At 36.7% G+C, this 20,186-nt stretch overlaps 1 protein-coding gene across 1 annotated transcript in view; it reads left to right on the plus strand.

Moving 5' to 3' along the window:
* LOC149173498 (pachytene checkpoint protein 2 homolog) overlaps positions 1-572 on the plus strand; it is a 404,891-nt gene extending 404,319 nt beyond the window's left edge. Inside the window, exon 15 of the mRNA XM_089424627.1 lies at positions 2-572. Coding sequence (XP_089280753.1) covers positions 2-11 — 10 coding nt within the window. The 3' untranslated portion in view covers positions 12-572. The remainder of the gene's footprint in view (position 1) is intronic.
* Positions 573-20,186: the final 19,614 nt, after the last annotated feature.

Genomic DNA, 20,186 nt, shown 5'->3' on the forward strand with positions numbered 1-20,186 from the left:
GGGTATTTTGAAGAGTTCAAAGAGAACAAAAGCTTGGTGCTTACCCACAGCATACCTATGTTACTAACTAACATACCCTCAGAAATGGATGAGCTGGTGTTTGCCTTTGATGAGAAAGAAGGCTTACCTACTGTAAACCATTAAAATGGATTGTTGTTGTTAATGAAATTAATTCAACAACTATGAAAAATGCTTTGTTGAGGAAATTCTTTTCCTTGTCTGATTATTTGTTAAGGATTGGCTGGCAAATGATTTATAGGTTTAGTCCAGGTTTAAGCGTTAGGATATTCATACCTTTTAGTATGCTTGAAAATTATTTCTCGTTCATTTAGCTGTTGACCAAAACCTTGTAATTCCAATCTGCCAAAATTTCGTTGTTTTAATCCCTATTTCCAATAAGGGATTCCACGGTAATGTATTAGCTGTTATCCATTCCACTGGAGGCAGCAATTCTTGTAATCAAGTGCATCAATGACAAGAAATGTATTATTCTACAGGAAGAAAGTCATGATCTGTAGTGTTTGAAATTTTGAACCATTAACATCAAGTTTTGAAGACTTACATTCTACCAATCTGAACCAAGAACACTTTCTTTATAGGCATAAGAGATAGAAAAATTTCTTTTCTCCCCTTATATTTCTTTTCCATGTTGTCATTATCCAGTAATGATAGCTCATGTTCTAGTAGTGGACTAGAATTGATTCTCATTACTAGGACTTTTTTCATAGCAAATGACATTATATGGCCATATATAAGTAGTAATGTATTTCGTCAGTTGACTACTACACAAATTATGTACACAGCTATATATGGATTGCGTATCAGTTGGGAGTATGCCATTGAAAAGTGTTCTTAAGGTTCATGTTTTGGTGGAATCAGTATTTTGAAATTTTGTGCATTGCCTTCCTTTATAAATTTAAAAAATCCACAAGGAATATTAGAAACATATTATGAATTCTGCTAGGGAAAAGTAGTAATTGTCCAGCTGAAGAACAAGTCTGGTATTTTTCTTTTAGCATCTTGCTAGAATAACTATTCTCTCAAACTTAATCATGCACAGTTGATTATATCATCATGATTTGGGTTGGATTATTATATTATTTGTCATCCATCTCGATGCTTTTAGAGTGGAAAGATTGAATGAATCAACTCACGGGGCCATTTTTACTGACAGGTCCTAGTTTGGAGAATTGGCATTTGAAAACTTTCAAAGGCTGTTTGAGGCATTAAAGGAAGCTTTTTGGAGTCCAAACACTTTCACTTGTGCCAGACCCATTGGTGCAGTTTTACAGTCAAAGACCTTTCCAAAAGTGCAAGAAAGCTATCAATCAAACTCTATATGCAAAAGTCATTACACCGGGAAGTTGTCCTTTCTATTTGACCACCGTGGTTCAAGAGGATACCACGTTAGCGTTTTTACTCATACAAAATGGACTAGCCATAGGAAGACTATGAAGAAGAATATATAAGAGTCAAAGTTGTAACTTTAGTTGACAGTTGAAGGCATCAAACCTAACCTTTTGTTGGCTATTGGGCTATGTTATAACCGGACCACTAGGAGGAAAAATGGTTCCATTCATTTCTATTGTATCTTGTTCCACTGTAGAGCAAAATAACTTGGGAGTGGGAGTGAGAGAGCATAATAGAGGTGTTTTGGTGTTTGTAGCATGCTATCAAGCCATAGGTCTCAAGTAACTTCACAGAGAGTGCCTTCTCCTTTTTACTTGCATTATTTCCATTCCAGAAAAAAGAGAGTAGAGCAATTGCACTTTCCAACTGGGTTTTGTCTTGTAAGGGTTTCCCAACGCATATCTTGTGTTCATAGTGGTTGGCATGTAATTGTGATTTATTGTTCTCTATTTTCCGTGCTTTATCTATTCCATGCCAAAGTAGAAAACGATAATTAATAAATTTGGAATCTAAGGAAATTTACCCTCACAGTATAGATTTTTGTTTATTTTTATCAGATTTGTTATGACAAACCATCTTGTGGAATATCCACAGAAGTTTACGAATCACATAATTGTAAAATGACATCTGCTAATTGTATCTCTATTTTGAATGGTCTTGTTTTAGTCTAATAATTTCCTAAGATATTGAAGGTGTTTGTAGATGTTCATGTTCATTTCGCCCTTTTGGAAGGCCATGGTTGACATGCAAATAATGTCTTTTTGGTTTGTGAAAGAGTGTTGTGTTGAACATTGTAATGGCAGAAGTGTCCTCAGACACACAATTTTATTAATCATAGAAGAAATTACATAATAATTTTGCAAGAGTTTACACACACTCCAACACTCTTGCAATCAGGAGAATGAACTATATATAAGCTTAATTTCCTAACCTATTTTAGTTATGGACTACTTATTAAATTAACAAGTGTATATTTACAATAAATGCGATTCTAACCAATCTACTAACTCTAGTCCTAAATTGGAGCCTAAGATATGACATTATTCTAGATGTCATAGCTTTTACAACAATATTCTATTTCTAAGTGTCTCCAATATTTAATTAAATATTCTATATAAATAAATGTTCTATCCTAACTTTGTGAACTATGAATTTTGTATTTTGGATCATCTAACATTATCCCCTATGATCCAAAGATACATTACAACAGATACCAAGTTCATCTCTAAACTTAGTAAATTTGATCCTACCAAGTGGTTTTGTGAAAATATCGGAGACCTGATCTTCTGAAGGACAATAAACTAGCTTGATGTCGTCCTTGGCAATGAGCGATCTAATGTGATGATACTTGGTGTCCACATGTTTTGTTTTGGAATGAAAAACTAGATTCTTGGCAAGCTTTATGGTTGACTGGCTGTCGATGAATAATGATGTAGCTTCTGCTTGAGGAATGCCCAAATCCTTCAAAACTCTGCGCAACCAAACAATTTCACATGCTGCTTCCCATGTTGATATGTATTTTTCTTCGGTTGAAGAAGTGGCCATTGTAGCTTGTTTCTTGCACCTCCAAGACACTGCAGTTGACCCCATGTTCATTAAATAACCAGAGGTTGATGCTCGATCATCAATACTGCCAGCAAAGTCGGCATCTGAAAATCTGCCAAGTGCAAAGTTTTTAGTTTTTTTGTAAAGAAGACCAAAATCTTTTGTTCCTTAGATATATCGTAGAACCCTTTTGGCTGCATTCCAGTGGTTGTCTCGTGGTTTCTGCATAAAGCGTGAAAGAATACTAATTGCATAAGATAGATCTGGTTGAGTCGTTGTCAGATAAATTGGGTTGCCAATCAACTTTCTATAAGTAGTGCTGTCCACCTTCCCCCCCCTTCAAATTTTGAAAGTTTCAAGCTTTTTTCCATGGGGGTAAGAACGGGCTTTCAATCCTGCATTCCGAAGTGTTGAAGAACTTCTGCTGCATACTTACTCTAAGAAATGAAAGTATGATGTGGATGTTGGAATACTTCAATGCCAAGATAGTAGTGAAGTAGTCTCAAGTCTGTCATCTTAAAACCTGCATGTAACTCCTTTTTCACCTTTACAATATGATCATCATTGTTTCTAGTAATGATCAAATCATCTACATACATAACAAGAATCACCAGATTTTGACCCTGTTGACGTACATACAAAGTATCATCATATTCACTCGTTGAAAGCCAACTTTCTGAAGGTATTCATCCATTTTGGCATACCAAGCTCATGGAGCTTGTTTTAAAAGCCTTAATCAGTTTACAGACTTTATGTTCTTGCCCTTCAATTTCAAAACTTGGCAGTTGTGTCATATATACATCTTCTTGTAAATCTCCATTGAGGAAAGCATTCTTTACATCCATTTGATCCACTTTCCGTCCTTTTTGTGCTGCTAATCAATGCCTTCCTGCTGCACAAAAACCTTAGCCACAAGTCTAGCTTTGTACTTGTCGATTTCTCCATTTTGGTTGTACTTAATTATGTAAACCCATTTGCATCCGATGGGTTTAACATTTTGAGGACAATCAACAAGTTTCCAAGTGTTGTTGTCTTGAACTGCCTTATATTCTTCAATCATAGCTTGTTGCCATTCTTTATATTTTACTGCCTCTTTGTACGTGGAGGGTTCAGTAACATCATTCGTGATCAAGGAAAAATTTCCTTCATTCCTGGTGGACCCCCTTGTTCCTATTTTATTTTTCTCATCGAGCTTTACATCTTTGAAAAGTTTAGCAACCCATTTTGGAAATTGATGTTCACTTATTTGAGATTTTGAAAAGTCACCATCATTATAAAGAGGATTAATGTAAATAGAGGTACGTCGATCAATTGCAGATTCTGGGGGTGGAGAATCATTGTCAGAAGAACTATTTCTACTAGGAGATTCTGATGAACTGCCAAAAGACCCAAATTGTGTTGGTGAAGTAGATGGATTGGATGAATCATCTTTAGAGGAAGGAAAATCAAGTTCATACCAATTTTTTTAATTTGGTGGACATTGAATGTTTTCTTTCCTTTCATCTCCTTTTGTTTCCAATTTTTGAAGAAGATGTTCTATTTCTTCAGCACTCTTACTCTCAGTTTCATAAAAAATTACATCTTTGCTAACAATAAATTTCCCACTTGACAAAACCCTATACCCTTTCTTCTCATCCAAATATACAATCATTGTGCATTTCAAACTTCATGAGTCAAGTTTAGTTCGTTTTTCTTTTGAAACTAAGGCATAACACACGGAACCAAAAACTCTAAGGTGTTTGACTTTAGGTGTGAAACCAAACCATGCTTCATAAGGTGTGATTCCATCCAAAGAAGCTGTGGGAGACGCGTTCCTTAAGTAAACCGTTGTATGGATTGCTTCTGCCCAATAGATAGGACTTAACTTTTTAAAAGTTAACATAGATCTCGTCATTATTAACAAAGTGCGATTCATTCTTTCTACTACTCCATTTTGCTGTGGAATGTAGACATTTGTAAGATGTCGTTTGATCCCATTGTCTTTGAAATAACTTTGAAATTCATTTGTAGTGAATTCTTCTCCATTGTCAGTTCTAAGAGTGCCAGTCTTTTCTTTGACTTCATTTTCAACAACTTGACGAAAAATTTTAAACTTTTCAAATGCCTTTGACTTATGCTTCAAGAAGTAAACTCATGTCATTTTGCTGAAATCATCAATAAAGAGTAAGAAATACTTGCAACCTCCTAGAGAAGCTTGCAAGGGTCCACAAATGTCATTGTGTACCAATTGCAAATGCCTGTTTGCTTGCCATGAACTTGTCGGGAAAGTTTCTCGACTTTGTTTTCCATAAATGCAAGCTTCACATCTTGCATTTTCTTTCTTGAAGGTAGGAAGTCCCTTAACCATTCCTTTTTTTTGCAGTTGAGAGAGACTGTCAAAGTTTAGATGTCCATATCTCACATGCCATAATCTGATAGGTGAAATGTTTGTGCTGGTTGCCCCTGCAAAGTCAGAATTCCTTGGAATAATTGTTCCTTTCATTCGTAACAGTTTTCCATCTTCATATCTTGTCATCATTGTTTTCATGTTCTATTTGATTGAATTAATTTTAACTAGGCCATCCTCCAAAACCACCTGATGTCCAGCTTGTTGGATCGAGACTAAAGACAACAAATTCTTTTTAAAGGTGGGTACATACCATACATTTGAAATCAATCTTTCTTCAATGTCATGAAGATAAACTTTAACGACACATTTTCCATAAGGAGTATGTTTTGTATCATCAGCAAAAAAGATTGATCTAAGGTGGCATGGTTGGAAGTTCCAAAAGAAGTCTTGTCGAAAGTCATGTGTTGAGTTGCTCCTGTCTCTAAAATCCATGCATCTTCATAATCACTTTGAAAAAAATTGGAAACTAACGCTGTTGATTTTGATCTTTGACTTGATGTGAAGACATATTCTGAACCATCATTATCTTCATCAGTGGCAAATTGAGTTGTGTTTTGATGGAACTTTGGAATTTTATCAATGGAAGTTCTACAATCTTCTGCAAAATGGCCCACTTTGTTACATCTTTTGCAGACAATTTGATTCAAGTCTTTGCCTCTTCCTTGATACTGTCAAGTTCCTCTGCTTTGACCTCTTGATCCAAAATGGATCCAGCATAGCCTCCATATCTAAAGTCTTCAAATATAGGTGAAAGTGGAATAAGGTTGAAGAGCATGTGAAAACAAAGCCAATGGTGAAAACTGCATGCAAATTTGAGTTTGGATAAGAAAACTAGAGCTAATAAAAAATTCAAGTCAAAAGGTTAAAGCCTACATCGGCAGGACATGTGGCAACCCGGATTAGAGTCGTAGGTACCTAATGATGTCAGTGCAACAGATGATGTAGCAGTCTATGATTGGTTCAAACCTTAGGTGACGAGGAACAACAATCAAGAACAGAGATCGTCTGATCAAAGGAGATCGACGCATATCGTGTTGAAACATGCAAGCATGTTATCTAGAAAAACGGATGCGATATATTTATGCAAAAAGAGCTAAACTCTTTGAGTTCCAGCAAGAGGGCGGTAAATGGTTTATCGTGTGTCCTCAAGGCAGGAAGCGGTTTTGGATCGGGAGCACGCGACTCCACTCAGCAGGTGACACGTAGCCTCCTGAAAACCACTTTATTGCGTGCCTTCGGAGAAATAGCAAACATGCCAGTTGGAGCGCGAAACCGCGCGATAGCCGTTGGATGGCAGAGGACAGATCAATGGTGTAGGTTGTTATATACCTAGGGGGGATAATATGGGGTACAAAGGGAGGTACCTAAGGTAATAATGTAATAATGGGATGGGCCATAGTAATAAATAAGGTGGTTAACCCATATCATGTAAGGGACCACAAGTAGTTAGTAATAATGTAATGGGCCCATGGTATTAGTTCAATGGTATGAGGGAACCATGGTAATGACCCATGGTATTGTATGTATGAGGCCTATATAGAGGTTAGAAACTCCACATGGAGAGAGGTCAAAGATTATTATATGAACAAACATATGGCTTGTGGAGTGTTCTCCTTCCTTAAGGAGTGAATGTATGGTGTTGCCCTACCTTAAGGGTTTGATCAATAAAGTGAATCATTTCTATTTATTTCTATCTTGTTATTTATTGGGTATATTTGTATTTTCATATATTTCCAGATCAGATCTATAACAAGTGGTATCAGAGCTATAACATAGGTTGTCTAGATCAGTGGAGGTGCAGGACATGACAGCGGCAGATGGGTTATTCTCGAGATCAGTGCCGGGGAAAGGTTGGATTGTCGGGGTCCACCTGCACCCACCGATCCTTTCATTTTTCGCATGTTTCTATTATAAACATATTGTTTCCATGTTTATTGGAAATTATAACTAAAACGTGTTATAAAAACACTATAACACATAAAGTTGGCGAGGGAGTGTATTTGGGAACCATTCTAGGGGGTCTGGAGGTCAGGGTGACCAGTACGGTCGTGTATATGCTCATTTCGACTCGAGGATTCGAGCGAAGCTCAGCGGTGAAATCCATATTTGTGTTGAGACTCTATTTTTGAGCTCACACCTGTAACAACCATTTTGAAGACATAATATAGAGGTCAGCACTGGAAGCTAGGACCAAGAGTCATAGCCAGGAAGTCTGGTGAAATGCTTTATCATTTTGGTTGTGTTGATGTGTTTTGATTGTGTTTTGTGATTGTTTAATTGTTTGTGTTATTCGTAATCTTATTGTTCCATTGCACTAAGTACGGTCGTGCATATGCTCATTTCGACTCGAGGATTTGAGCAAAGCTCAGCGGTGAAATCCATTTTTGTGTTGAGACTTTGTTTTTGAGCTCACACCTGTAACAACCATTTTGAAGACATAATATAGAGGTCAACACTGGAAGCTAGGACCAGGAGTCATAGCCAGGAAGTCTGGTGAAATGCTTTATCATTTTGGTTGTGTTGATGTGTTTTGATTGTGTTTTGTGATTGTTTAATTGTTTGTGTTATTCGTAATCTTATTGATCCATTGCACTAAGTAATATAGACAACTCTACAGATAAGTTTGTAATACCTTTCAATTTCAAATCAAGTGGTATCAAAGCTTAAGGTTCTTAAGGTTTGACAAGTTTGTGTGGAGATTTGAATGCTGACTAGGTTAATGCTTAGATGAGGTGAAGGAGAACTTGTTGAGGCGAATCCAGAGATTGGAAGGGTCTTTTCACGAAGAAGGATGGCAGATGAAGCTCCACTTGGGTCAGAATCCTAGTTCTTGGATAGCTTCATGATGATACGTGCCATGGTGGAAGAGATGTATCATGAGTTTAAAAAGGGTAGAGGTGAAGGCACTTCATCACCTAGACCAGACAAAGGAGCAGAGGAACCTTTTCTCTTTGTCCCTCCAAAGAAAGAAGAGAAGGAAGATAAAAGGAAAGGAGGACTACAACCTCCACCATCTCCTCCATCATCACCATCATCGTCATCATCATCGTCTACTTCTCATAAAACAAGTTATTCTAAGAAGAAGAAAAAGAAAACTTCTATGACCAAATTAGATGTAAAATTTGATTTGATAATTTATGATGGAGAACTTAATGCAGAAATGCTAGATAATTGGATAAGGTAAATTGATGTATATTGCACGGTGCAGAAAATCGATTCAGAAGGAAGAAGATTCAGTTGGCTAGCCTTCGCCTCAGAGGAACCGCACTTGTGTGGTGGGAAGGCAAGACACAAGCAGATCTTCAAAAACATGGTAAAATCATTTCAACTTGGAATGAATTTGTTTCTACCATTAAAAAGCAATTTTATCCTTTAGCTTACATGCAAGAGGCAATGATGAGTTGGCAGACACTACGTCAATTGAAGGGTCAAATTGTATAGAGTTATACTCAGGAATTTCGAAAAAGAGCTTTAACATTAGGTATTTCATTGGACTCACTAGAGACATTGTTAAAATATATAGGTGGTCTTCATAGTTATTTGAAGAATACTATACTTATGTTCAATCCCACTAGCTTAGATGATGTATTAGTCCAAGTGACTCATCTAGAGGCTAGATGTAAGAATGTAAACCTAGATGTTGGGAAATCATCCAAATCTTTTGAGAACAAGAATAAAAGAAATAAGAAATTGAAATGGAAGGAGAGGAAAACAAACATTGTAAAGAAGGATAAACCTTCATGCAATCATTGTAAGAAGAAAGGAAACGATGAGGCAAACTACTGGTCTTTGCATCTAGAATTGAAGCCTAAGAAGTTCAGGGGTAAAGAGCGAAAGAATGTTATTGCTTTTTAGAAGGACTTGGGGTCAGACTCAGGTGATGAAACAATAGTTACAGCCACATGTATAAAAGGTAAAGATTCTGAAGCATCTACAAGTAGTTCTTCATATTTTGTTGATAATGAAAGTGATGAGAGGAAAAGAAATGAGCTATTTCATTAGAGTCATTTCCAAACACACTAAAATTGATACTTTATTTGATAGTGGGTCACAAGTAAATTTGATTTCTGAAACAATTGTAAATAAGTTGGGTCTAGAAACAAAACCTCATAAGAAGCCATATCCATTAGGTTGGGTGTGTGATAAAACAAAGCTACAACTTACGAGACAATGTAAACTTCGGTTTGCTATTGGGTCAACATTTGTAGATGAGGTTGAGTTAGATATAGTCCCATTGGACATATGTGGAATTGTTTTAAAAGGTCCATACTTGTACAATAGAAAGGCTATCTTCTATCGAGCTGAAAATAAGTATCAACTCACTAAGGATGGAATTGAGTATATTGTAAGGGCTCACAAAATTAAAGATAATTTTTCTCTCATAAACTCAGGACAGATGAAAAGAATAGTCAATCCAAGTAAGTAATTTTTACTAATGACTGTAAAGGCAAAGGATCTTGATAAATCCGATGCATTCCGAGGTTGAAACCCTAAACAAAAAGCATATTTAGTTAAAGTTGTTTCTGATTATGATATTATGTTTAAAGAGCCTCAGGGGCTTCCACCCAAGCGGGAGATAGCACATGATATTTATTTGTAGTAAGATGATCCACTACCTAACATTGGAATGTACAGGTTATCAACTTTAGAGAATGCAGAGAGAAAGAAGCAGGTATAGGAGTTGCTCGATAAAGGGTTTATACGACCAAGCACATCACCGTGCGGATCAACAGTTGTGTTGGTGTGAAAGAAAGACGGTTCGTGGAGAATGTGCATTGATTTTAGAGCACTAAATAAAATTATGATCAAGAATCGTTATCGTCTTCCTCGTATTGATGATTTATTAAATCAATTAAAAGATGCAGTTTACTTTTATAAATTAGACTTGCAAAGCGACTACCATCAAATCAGAGTTGCGGAATAGGATGTATGGAAAAATGGTCTTAAGACGAAGCAAGAACTTTATGAGTGGTTGGTTATGCCTTTTGGCTTAACTAATGCTCCTGCTACGTTTATGCGAGTCATCAATGATGTATTTAGACCATTTATTGATGATTTTGTAATAATCTATTTAGATGATATTCTTGTTTTTAATAAGACTTGGGATGAACATGTAAATAGGTTTTAGATGTTTTAAAGAGAGAAAATCTTTATGTGAAACTGTCAAAATGTGAATTTGGTAGGAAATCTTTGAATTATTTGGGTTATATTGTAGGGGGTGGTGAATTGAAGATAGATCCCTCTAAGGTTGAAGTCATTGTGAATTGGCCTAAACACAAATCTGCTACAGAAGTTAGAAGTTTTTTAGGGGCAACGCAATATTAGAGAAAGTTTATTGCTAACTTTTCATTGAATGCAACTCCTTTACATGCTTTGACAAGTGTGAAACAGTTGTTTCAGTGGGGAGGCAAACAACAGAAAGCCTTTGACACCTTGAAAGAAAGGATCAGTACAACGCCAATACTAGCACTGCCAGATCTTCAGCATACATTTGAGATTGAGACCGATGCAAGTGACTATGCCATGGGAGCAGTGTTGATACAATACAGGAAGCCTATATGCTTTCATTATGAGACATTTACTTCTGCAATAGTTAACTATCCTACATATGATAAAGAATTGTATGCATTAGTACATAGTGTTAAAAAGTGGAAACATTATATAATGGGTAAAGAAACAATCATACACATAGATCATCAACCACTTCAATATTTACACTCACAAACTAAATTGCAACAATCAAGACATTACAGGTGGATGGGTTTTCTACAACAATTTCATCTTGTTATCAGATATAAGAAGGGCATACATAATAAGGTTGCAGACATGTTATCAAGACCAATCATAAATGCATCCACTATACTTAAGCATAATTTAGTAATTCATGAAAGTTACATTGAACAATATGCTCAAGATATAGATTTTAAGGATGTATATGCAACTTTAAGTCATGGAAAGCAGGTAGAAGAATTGGATTATTATACAAAGAACCAACTCTTATATCATTTGGGAAAGTTATGCATTCCACAAACTGAAAGAGTTAAGATAATTCGAGAAGCACATACTTCTCTCATACCAGGTCATTTTGGGGTGAGTAAAACAGTTGCACAATTGCAAAGGTTCTGTTATTGGCCACGAATGCATGAGACAATTTCTAGATATATCAAAGGATGTACTATGTGTGCTACAAGCAAGCCCAGTAATAGAAAATTAGGCTTGTATACTCCACTCCTAATTCCTTCTCATCCTTGGGAAAGTGTTTCCATATATTTTGTTGGGGGATTGCCAAAGTCTAGAAAAGGTCATGATTATTTGTATGTAGTTGTGGATAGGTTCAGTAAGATGTGTATTTTGATACCTTGTAATAAACAGGTCACAACTAAACAAACTGCAAAGTTGTTCTTTCAAAATGTATGGGTTCATTTTGGATTACCCACTTTTATTATATCTGATCGAGATTCTCGATTTGTTGGGAAATTTTGGTCAAGTTTATGGGAGTTAATGGACAGAAGGTTAAAGAAGAAAATAGAATTTCATCCACAAACATATGGTCAGACAAAAGTGGTCAACAGGATAGTGATACAATTGCTTAGAGGATATTGCAGCAAGCATCCCAAGCTTTGGGATGAGAATTTGTGTTATGTGCAGCATGCTTACAATCGTGCCAAGGATTCTTCTACTCAGAGGCCTCCTTTTGAGACTTGTTTTGGTTTTATACCAAAGTCTCCCTTGGATTTTGTCTTTGGTAAAGGCATAGCAGTTGATGGACACAGTGATGTGGATAAAGCAACTAAGTTCATTGAACAAATCCAAGAAATTCACCAGGCAGTACAGGAACAACTGGAAAGAATTCAAACCAAGTATAAGGCACGACATGACAAGCATCGAGTTGAGCATAGTTTTCAAGTTGGTGATCATGTCTGGTTGTACATCAACAAAGAAAGAGTGCAAGGGGAAGATAAAAAGTTAAAGCCAATTAGATATGGTCCTTTCAAAATACTTGATAAAATTGGTGAAAATGCTTTCCGCCTTGATCTACCAACTTATATGCAAATATATTCAGTTGTTAATGTTGAGAACTTGAGATTATATGAGCCTTCATTGATTGAAGATCCCGAAGAGAAAGGTCAGTGGCCTTCCATTGAGGATCTGTTGCCTGAGTATCTCAATGAGTTACAGGAGGACATAGTTCTTGACAGGAGAATAAGAACTTCATGATGAAGGGATGTTGAGTACTTGAGAGTTGGACTCAAAGGTACAAATCCAAGTAAAGCACGATGGATAGAAATTGGACAAGTGAAGGAACTTTATCCTCACTTACTCGATAGCTAAAAACCAACTTTTGGTGGACCAAAAGCTTCCAGTGGGGAGGAGTGATCCAAAATGGATCCAACATAGCCTCCAGATCTAAAGTCTTCAAATATAGGAGAAAGTGGAATAAGGTTGAAGAGCTTGTGAAAACAAAGCCAATGGTGCAAACCGCATGGAAATCCGAGTTTGGATAAGGAAACTAGAGCTAATCAAATATTCAAGTCAAAAGGTTAAAGCCTATGCCAGCAGGACATGTGGCAACCCGGGTCAGAGTCGTAAGTCCCTGATGATGTCAGCGCAACAGATAATGTAGCAGTATACAATTGGTTCAGACCTTAGGTGATGAGGAACAACATTCAAGAACAGAGATCGTTCGATCAAAGGAGATCGTCGCATATCGTGTCGAAACATGCAAGCATGTTATCTGGAAAAACAGACATGATATATTTATGCAAAAAGAGCTAAACTCTTTGAGTTCCAGCAGGAGGGCGGTAAATGGTTTATCGCGTGACCTCAAGGCAGGAAGCGATTTTGGACCAGGAGCACGTGATTCCACTCAGCGAGTGACATGTAGCCCCCTGAAAACCACTTTATCATGTGCCTTCGGAGAAATAGCGAATGTGCTAGTTGGAGCGCGAAACCACACGACAGCCGTCGAATGGCAGAGGACATATCAATGTTGTAGGTTTTCGAGATAGTTGAGGAGAGGGATGCAACAACCGTCAGATGGGTTGTTCTCGAGATCAGTGCCAGGGAAAGGCCAGATGGTCGGGGTCCACCCACGCCCGCCGGTCCTTTCATTTTTCTCCTGTTTCTATTATAAACATATTGTTTCCATGTTTATTGGAAATTGTAACTAAAACGTGTTATAAAAACACTGTAACACAGAAAGTTGACAGGGGAGTGTATTTTGGAACCATTCCAGGGGGTCTGGAGGTTAGGGTGACTAGTACGGTCGTGTATATGCTCATTTCAACTCAAGGATTCGATCAAAGCTCAATGGTGAAATCCATTTTTGTGTTGAGACTATGTTTTCGATCTCACACCTGTAACAACCATTTTGAAGACATAATATAGAGGTCAGCACTGGAAGCTAGGACCAAGAGACGTAGTTAGGAAGTCTGGTGAACTCCTTTATCATTTTGGCTGTGTTGATGTGTTTCGATTGTGTTTTGTGATTGTTTAATTTTTTGTGTTATTCACAATCTTATCGATCCATTGCACTAAGTAATATAGACAACTCTACACATAAGTCTGTAATACCTTTTCAATTTCAGATCACCTCTGCTTTGATTTTGCCCTCTGCCTTGACTTTGACCTCTTCCTTGACTGTTTCCTCTGCCTTGAAAGTTGCCTCTGTTTTGAAAGTTTCCTATGCCTTGACTGTTTCCTTTTCCTTGAAAGTTTCCTCTATTTTGGCTTCTTCCACAACCTTGTCCACTATGTGCTGCTGGATGTTGATTGAAATGTACTCTTCCTCTAGAATTGTCAGTTGATGATTTACTTGTGTTGGCCTCTATGAAGAAGACATCTTCCCCTTGTTTTTTCTTCCAAAAAGTTTTGTCGTGTTGAGCCAACATCTCACTTAGCTCATCAAATTTTAATTTATCTAACTTTCCGGTCACTTGTAGAGTTTCCAAAAAATGCATGTAAGAAGAAGGCAATCCAACAATTAGAATTGTGGTCATGAAACTGTCGTCTATTGTTGGAAATCCGATTTTTATTAGTTCTTGCTTAATATTTTTAAGCCTGGAGATATACTTAAGGACATCTCCTCCTTTAGTTAGTTTTTGTTAAAGCAACTTAAGTTGTAGATCAACCTTTTTTATTTAGGTTGTGTATCAAATAGATCTTTGAAAGTACGCAAAGCAGACCATGCATCTGAGGCATTTTCAATATGAATATACATCTCATCATTAACTGAATACTTTATAAGAGTTAGTTCTTTGACATTTTTAACTTCCCTTTTTGCAAGTGAACTTACATCTGTAGATTTATTAGGCTTAATGTCTCCATCACATGTCTTGCCACAATTCATAATATATTAGGGTGCTTTCAATGAGACATTTATATGTCTTGTATGATTTTACCACTTCAAGCTTATCAGAATCAGAGAACAGATTAATTAATTTGGACATTGTAGGTTTGAAGCTTTGCACCAAAACAAATCGAGCACGGGAAAGATGAGCAACTTGTCACATGAAACATGCCATGCAAAAATGATCTATTGGGGCTTGGCCTTAACCCTCGTATAGTCGTTGAAGGAGAAAAATGACTGAGCTTTGCACTTGGATCTAGTCAATTTCTCTTAAAAATTTTACAATGAAATCTTTCACAATTTGACTGATTTAGAGTACCATGCAAAGTTTTATGAAAAATATACTCTAACCCCCCTCAAAATAAAAAAATTACTGAATTACAATCTATCACCTCAAAAAAAAACTTATTACAAAATTTTACACCTTACTAAAATTACAATTACAAATTTCAATCGCACCTTATATCTCCACTAAAATACAAAATTTCAAAATATAATTACACATTATCACTCCGTTTAAAAAACTCCACATTATCACTCCACTAACTTTAATTTCTTTTAAATGGGATTAACTTTAATTTCTTCTAAACTCCCATTTAAAAGAATTTCATCAAGTCCCTATTTTAAAAAGTGAATTTCAATCTACTTTTCAATTGACACACTTTAAACCATTCATAGAGCGCACCTTATTACACCTCTATAAAGTGATTTAATACATGACATGGTGTCAATGGAATGAAATGTAATTCAACAAAATTCTTGCACCATCTACAAAATCTCTTGGGTATGGCTGTCCGTGTGAAAACTGAAACTGGCCATATCTCTGTCCCTTAGGAAAATAAATAAAACGCAAAACGCTTTTATTCTGATGCAGCACTAGCAAACCTTCAAAGAACGCAGAGAATGAAAAGGCATTGAGAACGCAAGGAATTTTAACTAGGTGAGCAGATCGAATCCGCTCCACCCCTCGCTGAAACACCTTGTGTTGCTTGAGTTGGTTATGAGATCTGCTAATAATGGTTTCAAATGGCCTCGTGTCACTGCTCTCTCATGTGAAAGTGGCTCTGTCAAACCATTGAATGCTCAAAAAACAGAAAATATAACAATTATCGAAGCAAATTAGTCGACTGCACAGCGCTAGAAGGATCTCAGAAAGCAAAAAAATAAAGAAGCGCTTTCGTCTAAACTTGCTTCCAAATCTTCGCTGCTGCATCAACCAAGCCCATGAATTTCATCAATAACTCTCAGTTGAATCTATCTTAGAAGAAGTTTGATCATATTCGGATTGACGTGCACGTGGAAGGAGGTACCGGGTCAGTTAGCAGAGTGAGGGTCAAATCGATTCCGGTAATGACTTCGAAGAGAGGGGTTAAGGCTCTCGCTGCTACAAAGAAGAAGGTTCTGAAGGATATTAATCCATTGTTTCAAAAGCGGCCCAAGTAGTTTGGAACTGGGGGAGCTCTGCCGCCAAAAAAGGGTTTAGCGCAAATTAACGCTGAAGGTCGTATGCATCCAGAGGAAAGGGAGGGTATTGAAGCAGCGTTTGAAGGGTTGACGGATAAGAGCATGCTGGTTTCTCAGCCAGATTTAAATATTATGAACCAATATTTACGCCCATTTGGTGAACAATTGCAAGATCTGTAACTTTCAAATCTCAAATCCAGTAAGAAGAAATAAAGCGTGGGTTTGATAAAAGAAAATTAATTTCCAAACTCAAAATCTGAAATTAACAATAATACTAATTTTTTTCTTTTGCTAGAATTTTTCATACCAACCATTTTGATGGAGTTTTCCAAGAGACTGCAGAGCTAGAATCTCATATTCACATTAAATTAACAATAATACTAATTTTTTTCTTTTGCTAGAATTTTTCATACCAACAATTTTGATGGAGTTTTCCAAGAGCCTGCAGTTTCCAAGAGCCTGCAGAGCTAGAATCTCGTATTCACATTAGCTTCATTATTGTAGCTCCGATACCACAATAATGGCCAAATGTCTTCAAACACAATTTTATTAATCAGAAAAGAAATTACATAATAATTTTGCAAGAGTTTACACACACATTCCAACACTCTTGCAATCAAGAGAATGAACTATATATAAGCTTAATTTCCCTACTTATTCTAGTTATGGACTACTTATTAAATTAACAAGTGTCCATTTACAATAAATGCAATTCTAACCAATCTACTAACTCTCCTCTTAAATTGGAGCCTAAGATACAACATTATTCTAGATGTCATATCTTTTACAAAAATATTCTATTTCTAAGTGTCTCCAATATTTAATTAAATATTCTAAATAAATAAATATTCTATCCTAACTTTGTGAACTAAGAATTTTGTATTTTGGATCATCTAACACATTGTTAAGTAATTTTATACATTAACATGATTAGTTTGTGAAAGACTTATGTGTTCTAACATGGCTAAGCAATTCTATAAATAACATGAGTTTTGTTAGGTGAAATATGTTGAAAAAATAATTTGTTATTTATATCAAAGTATGACTTGATAAAGATAAAGACGAGATAGGCTTTGTTACACATTAATTTGTCGCTGTCTTCACTCCAGTCTTCCTACTGTGTCATGTGTCCAAAGTCATACATGCTCATGTTAGACAAATGCTCTCTGATGTTGCCAAATGACCCACTTTTCCTAAGTAATCTGCCTTATCACGTCTGTTGGCTAAATAAACGCGCTGAAGGGCGCTCCTAAACAGTTTGGAAGTGCTGCCATCGCGAAAGTACACCTGATTCTCGCGATGGTCCGATTTTATGTGCTAGCGCGAGGTGTCTTGTAATCCTGAGCGATGATCTGACTAGCTACGTTATTCAATAGCGATGTCAGCGCAGAAGACCAGTTATGTGCCCGCAATGATCCAGATTGGGCGAATTTGTTCCAACATTCGGCCTTCCAGATGACTCCAGACCTGGTTGTTGGCCTAGTTTATGTCGCCCTCCTTTCTCTGGCATGGTTGTTCCGTCATTTGTGCTACCTTCCTTGGAGATAAGCTCACTCTCCCACCTTTCATGGAGACTCCTTCTCCTATTTAAACTCTCACCATTGCTATGTGCTACTAGTTTTGGAGTTCTTAGTCTTTGGAATGGTTGCTGATAGTGTTGTTAGTGCTTGTGAGTTTGCTAGATAGCTGGTGTGAGTGTGACAAGTGTGGGATTGTTGATAGCTTGAGGAAGGTTGTGAAGTGCCTTTATTCTTGTGTAAAACTTGTGAGTGAGAGAGATTTGTATGTTGGGAGATCCATCTTCAAAGAGTGAATGCTTGAGGAACATGCTGGCTAGACCCTTCTGAGAAGGCTTGTGACATCAAGACTTTGGTTGTAAGCTTACTCTTATTTCATTATTAATGCAATCAATGATTTTTCCCTATGTCTTGTATGTAATGTACTTGATAGCTCATGACTTCTTAACTTTGTGAGTAAATAGATCATTGTTGTTCCGGTTACGTGCTTTGTTGTATTTCCTTTGCATTGTTTCAGGTTGATTACTCATTAGGAGAAGGAAGCGGAAGCTAGAGCAGCGCAATGGAACTCCATCGACCACCGGTTGAGGTAGGCTTCTAACTATGTCTGTTTAAGGAAAGCTATTGTTGATCTATCCTTGTTTGTGACTAGACCCACTCTAAGGCTAGAGGGGTTGCCTCTGTCCACAGAGGGAACACTTTCCTGCATCACAGGCTTGTAGAGGGCTTCAAGCCATTTCCAATGAATATCTACTTGCCTCCTAACTCGTCGAAGAGAAATCAAATTTACAAGTTAGGAAATCCATATTTTGCCTCTCAAACAAGTCGACTTACATGAGCATAAGTCGAACTGTCTCCAAAAGAAATGTCGGTTCAATCATGGTCAAATTAGTATAAATACACATCACCATCCAAATCTTCTGATGGGGGAGGAATAACTTGCACATGTGATTAGGGTTTTTGGTTTCTAGCCGCAACATTGAAACATAATTTTTTTGGTGCAACCGCATGCATCCAAACCAATTTTTGTGGCTAAAAATTTCGAGTCGCACACATGAATCTCCCTCCATGCAGCTGGGACTTAACGTTTCATTTTTATAGGTGACTTCAGTTGAGCACAGATTGGGAAAGTTAACTCCGATCAATTTTATTGGTGGGATCATATTTTTGGTTGATTTTGTATTAGCTCATTGTACTCTGTTGAACATTTTATGACAATCTAATAAAAGAAGAATTACAAATGGTTTTCCCCGTTGTGGAGTTTTTCCCTAGTCTTTGACCAAATTTGTGTTTCTTATTAATGTGTTGATTGTCTTCTATTGTCATTGCATTACTGTTCTATCTTTCGTTACTGTTGATTGATAAAAATAATTAATTTATATTGAAAGAATGCTAATTGAAGAATTGAATTGGGCTAAAGCAATTGAAACAGCGTAGAACAATGGTAAAATTAACATTTATCAACTTCAACCCTCAATGTCAAAATTTTCTCTTCCAACTTCTTAAAATCTTCTCCTTTCTTCATCGTTTGAGTCTTCATTACTTCCTCAAATTTTTTTTATTCTTAAAAATGGACCTTCAAATAGATATTTTCATCATCACACTTTTCAAGTAGGTTTATCAATTCCCTAGTTTTTTTTATTAGCAAGGAATTTGATTTTTCACTATTCTTCAATTTCTTCTTAAGGTATTCATATTCTTGTTTAGTTTTTGAATCATTTATGAGTTTCCACAAGGAATATATTCTTACATTTGGTTCTTTTGTTTCTTCATCTGAATCAATTGTGTGACACCCTTGTGTTGGAGGGAAAAACTTCCTTAAGGTAAGGGTTGCCAACCTCAAAATATTGAAGGTGTCAACAAGAAGCATACATTCAAGCAAGAAAACTATATAAACTACCAAAGTTGGGTTTGAGAGGATTACCCGTAAGTTCTACGTTTGATGTCGATCTCGTAGGGTCCAAACCCTTTGCTTCCTCCAAAGTGATCAAACCTACAAAACAGTTCAGAGAAGCATATATATATCAAGTAGTTCAAAGTGCATGTATAATAAACATGTTAGATCTTCAAGCATAGACATATAAACCATGATATATTACACATGAATCATAAAAAACATGAGATCATAACATATCAGGAACAAGGTAGAGCTTCTTTATTGATATCAGCAAATAGTAGTGGATAGATACAACCTGATCCGACGGCGGAACCAACGAAACCTTCCTCTGGATCTGTCCAGCCCAAGAATCAAAGATCACCTCTCAAGCATGTGCAAAAGGATTCCACATAATGGAAGATGAGCATCTATGCAAGGAAACAAAGGTTTCCTATGACTGAGAGTGCAGGAGGCATAGGGAAAATTAGACTTGATCTGGGGACAAAAAGGACTATAATGTCGATATCCTATCTCCTTCTATTCTTAGGCCTTCCCATGAGGTGTATAAATACCACCATAAATCAGTTGATTCAGTTAGGCCACAACCTCCTGTAGGTGTGCTTTTAGTGAAAACCC

The sequence above is a fragment of the Pinus tabuliformis genome, chromosome 4_2, assembly GCF_031772625.1.
Source record: "Pinus tabuliformis cultivar Carrire ecotype Pingquan chromosome 4_2, CPIR1, whole genome shotgun sequence".
Classification (NCBI taxonomy): Eukaryota; Viridiplantae; Streptophyta; class Pinopsida; order Pinales; family Pinaceae; genus Pinus; species Pinus tabuliformis.